Source organism: Triticum aestivum, chromosome 2B, assembly GCF_018294505.1.
Source record: "Triticum aestivum cultivar Chinese Spring chromosome 2B, IWGSC CS RefSeq v2.1, whole genome shotgun sequence".
Classification (NCBI taxonomy): Eukaryota; Viridiplantae; Streptophyta; class Magnoliopsida; order Poales; family Poaceae; genus Triticum; species Triticum aestivum.
The window spans coordinates 13,557,815-13,566,620 of NC_057798.1; the positions used below are offsets into that span (position 1 = coordinate 13,557,815).

At 40.0% G+C, this 8,806-nt stretch overlaps 1 protein-coding gene across 1 annotated transcript in view; it reads right to left on the reverse strand.

Moving 5' to 3' along the window:
- The window catches only part of LOC123039958 (uncharacterized), a 9,033-nt gene extending 2,762 nt beyond the window's left edge, over positions 1-6,271 (reverse strand). Inside the window, exons 1-8 of the mRNA XM_044462933.1 lie at positions 6,195-6,271; positions 5,838-5,949; positions 5,589-5,730; positions 5,140-5,401; positions 4,775-4,994; positions 4,567-4,693; positions 2,660-2,875; positions 2,145-2,573 (exon numbers count right to left, since the gene is read on the reverse strand). Coding sequence (XP_044318868.1) covers positions 2,145-2,573; positions 2,660-2,875; positions 4,567-4,693; positions 4,775-4,994; positions 5,140-5,401; positions 5,589-5,729 — 1,395 coding nt within the window. The 5' untranslated portion in view covers position 5,730; positions 5,838-5,949; positions 6,195-6,271. The remainder of the gene's footprint in view (positions 1-2,144; positions 2,574-2,659; positions 2,876-4,566; positions 4,694-4,774; positions 4,995-5,139; positions 5,402-5,588; positions 5,731-5,837; positions 5,950-6,194) is intronic.
- Positions 6,272-8,806: the final 2,535 nt, after the last annotated feature.

Consider the following 8,806-nt stretch of genomic DNA (forward strand, 5'->3'; position numbering starts at 1 on the left):
ATAATCTGGATCCGTTAATCCCACATGAGCGCCAAATTCTCTAAAAAAATAAGTTGGGATTCAATCCCATGATCAGATGAATTGAGGTGTACCGCAGTAACCAACTAAGTAAAGTAGTTCTTGTGAGAGATTAGTAGTTAAAACTCTTTTTCTACGAAATCGCATTGAAACTAGACAAAACAAAGTCGACAAACAATGTGAGTAAAGTATTTCAACAACCAAACTAAAAAAATAATGATTCTGTTATTATTTTCCCAACCGAGACTTTGTATGTGCATATACTCTGATTCAAGAAAAAAAGTTGTTGAAATATCCCTCCGGTAACTCTTATGTGAATAACACGGTATTTTGCGCACCGCGCACCTGATAACTTAGATACCAAATTCATGATAATTTTTACCGACAATTTTTTTTTGAAAAATAAATTATGTGTAAATAGGTCGATAATATAGGCACACAGAATTGATAACTTAGATACAAAAATCATGATAACTTTTACCCGAAAAAAATGTTGAAAATTATTCCTGATAATTATGTGTAAATAGGTCGATAATATAGGCACCACGGACCTGGTAACTTAGATACAAAAAACACGATAATTTTTACCCAGAAAAAATATTGAAAAGTACTCCTGATAAGTATGTGTAAGTAGGTCGCTAATATAGGCAAAATAGACCTGATAACTCTCACGCAAAGACTGCGATAACTTTCGCTCAAGGAAAAGTTGTTAAATATAAAATGGTAACTTTTGTGCCAATAACATGGTAATATATGGGCGCAAACCTTATAACTTATGCACAAACACCATGGTAACCTTGACTCAGGAAAAAAAGTTGTTGGAAACATGCCCGATAAATTTTACGTAAATATCATGATAATTTTATGCACCGCATACCTAATAACTCATGTCCATAATTGTGATAGCTTTCAACCCGGAAAAAGGTTGTTGAAAACATACTCTCAATAATTTCTGTGTAAATACCTGGTAACTTTTGACCTTGGGATAAAACTTTTTTGAAAACCACACCCACGGTAACTTATGTGCAAATAGCATGGTAATTTACGCAGAACCGAGCTGATAACTCACGTACAAATACCACGATAACTTTGACAATGCAATTTTTTTCTTTTAAAAAACTTAACTCCAATAATTTTGTGTAAATGGTATGGTAATATTCGACCGCATACTTGATAACTTACGTACAAATATTGCGATAACTTTGACCCCCAATAATTTGTATGTAAATAGCATAGTAGTTTACGCACCACTGACCTCGTCATAGGCGGCCAACAGGCCAGACTAGGATCAGCCCGACTGGGCACAGCCTAAACGGGCCTGCCCGACACGAGCCGCAATTTTCTGTATATAAGTAGGCCATGTCGTGTTTGCTTGTGACCTGACCTTACGGCTAGAAGGTGGAATTGCAGACATGATAGTTAACTTTAAATATCATGATAGTTTTTACCTAGCCGAAAAGTAGTATTTCCGGTAACTTCAGTGTAAACACCATGATAAGTTACGTACTGTAGGGGTGATAGATTACGTAGTCCAGGCGTGGTAACTTTTGATTAAAAAACTCGTTGAAACATACCAACATAGGATCTAGTTTCGAAGATTCATCATGGCGAATTTTCTACGTGAAAACAGAATTTCAATCGAAGCTACAATTTGAGCTACAAAACATTTTAAAGTTTTAATTTGGTGAAATCTCCACTGCATCAGTAATTTTGTCTTATATGCATACCTGCAACAATTAGAGGAAACGCGCTTATTAAAAAAGCAGCAGCTGATTACTAGTACTAGATGGATCGTTCGGATATGTCGTTAAATTTCTATCAGTCAGAAGTTACCAAAAGTCCTTTATTTTTTAGACTTAATAGCTACTCCCTTTGCCTTTTTTCCTTAGGCATAATCCCCTCTTGCAGAAAAACCAAGGCACGCAAAAAATTGCTATACTATTATAACACTGGACCGTTTTACCGTAGCTAATTCTCCCCAATACATTGCTAGACTGGCCTACACCGTATCGATGGAGTCGCATGATTGGTATAGATCGGTGGAGATCCCCTCCAGAGATAAGTCTCACCTAAGAAATCAGGGCGTGGGGAAAAAATTGCCTATGAAGGCGAGCAAGAGGGATCACCTCTTGGCTGCGGGGTTCTTCAGAAAGAGCCCCCAAATGAATCTCATCGATGTGCTGGCCCTCTGTATGTTTATCGAACAGGTCTTGGTTAATATTCTTGGTTGAAAGATCTTCATTCACTTTAGTGCTTCGCACCACGAACTCCTTGGTATATCGCTTATTACTAGTACTGGACTGCAGTGCTGCCGTGTGTGCTGCTGGCAATGTTATTATCACGCAACATTTGGATCGTGGTTTCAGGATGTCCTTGTTTGGCTTTATTGAATATGGCAACGGTCTGATCTTTTGAATCTCGAAGAAAATGAAACCATCCGTATCATTGCTTAGCTCAACTAAACATGACAATATGTCCTCCTGCTTGTTATACGCAAACTGTAACTCAAGCGGCTCAACTCCAAGCATGTCGTCTTCCCAAGTTGGCAGATTTATCTTCAGGCCCACGAGAAAAGAAAATCAACATGCATTAGCTTAATTCCTATACGTGTAGTATTATATAATATCAGATAGAAGTATACCTGGCCAACCGTTGATTCGTCGGCATTCCAGCTGTGGTCATTCAAATTTTCCATTTCAAATAGTTTGCCCATTACGTCTGATATAAAAGGCCGTGCATAGGGATTTTCCTTCTGGCAGAGTGACCCTATTTCGATGCATTTTATTACTTGTTGGTGGTACTCCAGTGGAATTTCCTTCCCTGATTTATTCCATCTGTGCCTCCATCTTCTGAGTGTCTAAGGTTCCATAAAGGTGATTAAATATGGTACCGAATACAGTATTTCATTTAAAAATGTATTTACATACGAAAATATCTCAGTTCTGCAGTAAATATATTTATTATGAAAATCACAAGGAAAAACATATCCCTCCAATAGTCCAATTAACTGGCATCCTCATTTAAATGACACTAGCTGGTAGCTACGGAAAAAGGGAGAGCGCACCAAGACAGAGATATGTGCTGCAAACCAAGCATGCCAGCGGTTCCACCGACTCAGCAAGTCACCCCGCACCAACTCCAAATTCTTTGCATTTTTTATCTGTTTGCATGTTTTTTTTTCACTAATTTGTGTCATGATTTTCTATGGTTATCACTAAACAAATTCAGCTCAAAATAATATTCTTAAATCTTAAAAAAAATTGAATAAGCCTCTTTGACTCGTCGGAGTCTCAAAAGGTATAAGCAGGAAAAAATTCGGATTGGAGTGGCATATCTTCTTGAATCATCTATGATTAGAAAATTGCAGGACCTTAGGTCAAAGAGTTTTGCACCATAGAAAAAAAATGAAGGAGTTGTAGCAACAGGTTCCAGTAAACAGAAACTTTCTTCCAAAATAGAGTGCAAAGGAACTCGGAATTTCCCCGAGGATCTGATTCATGTGGATTGAACAACCAACACAGGAAACAAAATGCTTAGGATCGAAATCCTCCAAATATCCCATGAAACTTCTTCGAACCAAAGGAGCTAAATAGTGCATCAAGGAAACATTTGACATGGCTCCCGCTACCGGCTGTACTGAGTCATGACACATTTGACGCATCTATTTTATACAGAAATGTAATGGTGTAGTTTGAAGCCCAAATGCATAAAAGATGACATTAAGAGCAAAGCTCACTACTGATTGAACACATCTCAAAAAGCAGATCCACTACAAAAAAAAAGATTAAAAGGTTCACTAAAATATAAGAAAAACAGGTCTGCTTTGATTAAAAAAACAGGTCCACTTATGAGAAATGACACATTACATGCTCGAAATTTGGACGCTCGGTTCAGAAGTCTATGCATGCGTGTTATCATTTTGAGTAGAAACTCAAAGAAACCAGTCAATCTAGGAGCACCACTTGTCGTGTAGGGTGACATCCAAGGGGTACCACTAATTAGTACTTTCAAAAAAAATACTATTTTCTTGCTGTGGATTTAATTAAGTACACATCTCTTAAACTAGCCCATTTGAAGCCCAAAGCTGTGGGCCCTTTTGTACAATTAGAAGCATTTATTGAGTTCAAAAGACAACTCACTGTGATATTCTATCACAAAATTTAACTGGCTAGTGGACGAGCCATAATGACTATGTGAAACCCCGACGGTGGATGTGCGTTGGCTTATGAAGATTTCCGGTGGTCTGATGACTATTGCCATATTGTTGTAACTTTGAAGCTATCTTGGATAAAGAGCAAGCTAAATTAATGTGACAGCTAGATCAACCACCAAAAGGACATAAACTATCAAGTAACATGGCTGAAGAAGAGAGCTGAAATCGCCTGTACTGTCATTTATAATTAAGATGCTAACTACATATGACATTCGATCACAGTGATAATCAAATTAAGTAGGAGTGATTAGGAAAAAGAATGAGAACATGCAGAGGTAAAGTTTTACATATTTGTAAAAATGGAAGATATACGTTGTGAAATAAAGCACTCTTACATTATTGCATTCAGGGGTACCCCTATGTCCCGTGACCAGTTCGATAATTATGACGCCCAAACTATGCATGTCGGATTGGATGGACATTTTACCACCACCAAATAGGTTTTCTGGGGCGCTATACCCTCTGCATGTAGTACACATTAGAACGAAAATATACAAGGGGGCACGTACATGCAAAGAGTGGTTGTACAAATTTCTAGCTTACGGTGATGCAAAATGGTTTGTTGTCATTGTTTGTGAGTTTTCCATGGGTCTTGATAGACCAAAGTCGGTTATCTTCGGAACCATTTGATTATCCAATAGTATATTGGCTGGCTTCAGATCCATATGAAGAATATGTTTCTCCATGTGTAGATAATGCAAACCAGCACATATCCCTTTGATTATCCCGTAACGTGTATCCCATTCAAGTCCTCTTAATTCGTCTGCGAAAGGAAACAAATAATGATGCATGAAACCTCCAATTCATTAATATATTTTGTGTTCCCTTACTTGTAAAGTAAAAGGGAAAAATAGATAATAAAGAAGAAACATGAAGACTTGCATGGATCACATGAAACACTAACGTACCGGTAATCCTTGTATCGAGGCTTCCATTACTAACATACTCAAAACAAAGCAATCTTTCTCTTATCTCAGCATAAATATATCCTCGGGATTCTGGGTCTTTCACTGGTGTCTCCACTGTATTAGAACACAAGCCAAGAAACCGGACGACATTTGGATGGTTAACCTCCATCAGATTGTCAACCTCACGACGAAAGAGCTTGTCATTTATAGTCATGCCACTCTTAATCCTCTTGATGGCAACATTTTCATTTCCAACATCACCCTATTTAATATTCATCTCATCGTGAGTATTTAATTACATCAAGTTTGGTTAGAGAAATAGAACGATAAATAGAAGGAAATTGTGAACATGATAGGGATCACGAAAATAACTCAGCCTTGATGCTCAAGTAGAAATCTTGAAGTTTTAAGAAAAATACCAAAATTGACTAAAAGTATAATTTAATTACCTTATAGACAGTTCCAAATCCACCTTCACCGATTATTCTATCCGATGAAAACCCATCAGTGATTTTCCGTAAAGTTTCTAAAGGCAGATTCATTGGCTTCATGCTCCCCTCAAGTATTAGCTCAAGGATATTTTGGTCCATTCTTGTATGTAAAGAAAGAAGGTATGCAAACAAATTTAATTACAAAGAGAAAACTAAATTAGTATTGTACTAACTAGATCGTTAAGGATGGAAACAAATAGTGGATACCTTGAGACTTAGACCTATAACACAGAAGGTTGGTCTACACTGTACAGATCAAGCACAAACCAGAAACTGTGGTGCAGATGTAAGATCTGAGATCCAGTGATGCAACCAAATCCTGCATCGAGCAAATGATGCAAAGATTGTGTTGTAAGATCGATTAACTAGGCCAAAGTTAGAGCTGAACATATTGTATTGTTGGAATTGATGCGAAAAACTATTCAAGACTAAATATACCTTGATGATGAAATTATAGCAAATCAGTTCACAAGCACAATACATAATGATGTATAGACAAGGGCGGAGCTATATAGAGCCATAACAGAGAGCAAAATGACTTCGACATGAGTAGCTTGCACATACCTGTTAGCAATGGATCCAGCACTCAGGTCAGCAGGGAGGACATGAGTGGAGCTCCTCTATATGTGCACGAAGACTTGCTTCTTTCTATATTTATTAGAAGATTTGACAAAGTCTGCATATATGGCAACGAGCCACATGATTCTCTCGATGAGCTGGACTCTGACAACTAAGAGCTAAGTATTGCTTAAACAAAGATAACTAGCCAAATAATTGCAAATAATATATGATATGTATTTGCTGAGGAAACGGCCTTTGGCCCGCATGCATATGTTATACGCTGTCAGTATATTATATAACAACCATCTTGCAAATGGAGCCAAAATTAAGCCCATGTAATGCGGTGGGGATGGCTTGATAGTTGGGACAATCAATATAGTCTACTGCAAAGGAAGACTTCATTCATCTGCACTCAAGTCATCAAGTATAATATTACTAGTCAGTAGCTATTGATCTGAAGGAGGCAAAGATTTCATAATCTTCCACTTGCTCGCTCTGCCCTTGTCAGATTGGTTGATAATGCTATTGAAAGGTCGCTTGACATGTGAAAAGGTTCTGAGTACTTCTGACCAAAAAAATGTTGATGCAGATCCAATCTAGTGGCGGGCAGAGTGGACTTTACAAAATTTTCAGCTAATTCAGAGTCTGATTGCAAAATAGATTTTTTTTCTTCGTTAAAGGCCATTTCGTTTCATTGAAATATCGAGGTGATACAATCTCATTGTAAGAGATGAACTTAAAGTCCGATGCAGATCATGCCATGTGCCCACATCGCTTCGTTTTAATTCAACCTTTGTAGAGTTCTCCCTCCGTACAGACAGCCTGAGGAAGTCACCAGTGCGGCCGCGAGCAAGCATCCTCCTCACCGGACTTGCTTTGGATCTCAGGGTTGCGTGCAGCAGGGTCGGAGAAGCGCCCTGCCAGCTGCAAGGCTGTGGCGGCGCCGAGAAATGTGGAGGCTCCGCAGTCATAATGCCCATGTTACACCGCTGCGATGGCTTGCCGCGAGAGCTATCGGAGAGATTCGCCAACGACGCCGCAGCCAGAAAGGAGAGGCTGACTTGTTTTAGACAGACCACGACATTGCCCACATGGTTTGGGCTAATAGAAAACAGAGCTTTAGTCCCGGTTATAGAGGGCCGTTAGTCCTGGTTCTACTACCGAGACTAAACGATCGGTACTAAAGCCCACCATTTTTAGTCTTGTTTGGATTATAAACCTAGACTAAAGGGGCTCCACATGGTCCCTGCCTGGAGCGGGGGCAGAAGGACCTTTAGTTCCGGTTGTTAACACCAACCGGGCTCAGCAGGCTGCCACGCGTCAGCACCAGCCAGGTGCTGTTTTTTTAAGGAGAGGTTTAGGGGTTTTGGAGGGTTTAGGGGTTTTGGAGGGTTTAGGTGTTTCATATTGTGTTTCTCCTTTTTCTTTTTGCGTCCATCATCTTTGGTTCCTTATGCCCTGTTGGTGTGTTATCGGCCAGTGCCATTATTGAGCCATTCAACTAGGAAGTGCGAACATATAGCAATGAAGGGAACCGTTACACGACATCGTTACGAATATAGAGAGAAGTGACCTCTCTTTCTCTCCGTGCTTGGTCGAACAACAAGTTTTCGTATATCTATTTGATGCTACCATATATACTACACGTTCTTGCGGAACCTAACTAGCTAATATCTATCCACCAACATCTAAAAGGAAATTCCCATGGTATCACTAGTAGAAACACAAGGCTTTCGTTCGGGGCAGATAAGCCCATTAGTCCCGGTTCAGTCACGAACCAGGACCCATGGGGGCATTGGTCCCGGTTCATGAGGCCAGGGGGCCTGTCGGGCCTCGTGGGGGCATTGGTCCCGGTTCGTCTGGCCCCTTTGGTCCCGATTGGTGGGACGAACCGGGACCAATGGGCCTCACTCCTGACCCACCACTATTGGTCTCAGATGGTGGCTTGAACCGGGACTAAAGGGTGTCCTTTAGTTCCGGTTCCAGCCACGAACCGGGACCAATGAGATGCCTATATATACCCCTTGGCCCCGAGCAGAGCAATGGAGTGCTCTGTTTTTTCTGGCCGTTGAGGGGAGGGTTTTGTGGTGCTCTAGCTCACCTCCTATGCACATGAGGTATTCAATGGAATGCCCGAACCACACTACTTAAGCTTTCTCCTCTCCAAGCTCGACCTCCAAGTTTCATTTTCCTCAATATTTGTCTAGGTTTAGCGGTCCGTCACGTCCTGTCCCTGTCTTCACCGCCGTCGATCGCCCGTGCCGATCTCGTCGCCGGCACCACCGTGGTGACCCACTTGTTCTTATCTTCTCTCTGCAAGGCAAAAAAATCTTACTTGTATGGTTAGATAGATACTTGTATAATTATCTTACTTTTATTATTGCTTCTTATTATTTAGTGCGATGGTTTTGGTATCCGCCCCCGTCGGCCCTCTTCCTGTCTATGATTCGGGTGTGGTATATATTATCTTTATAACCATTTGGTTCATTTATTGTTTATGACAATTATGCCGACCAATGTGACATAGATTTTATTTATTTAGGAGGTATGTGAACCGAAAATTCCAACCGACCCTATTGTCGAGAGGTTAAATTTAGTTGAAGAAGAATACAATT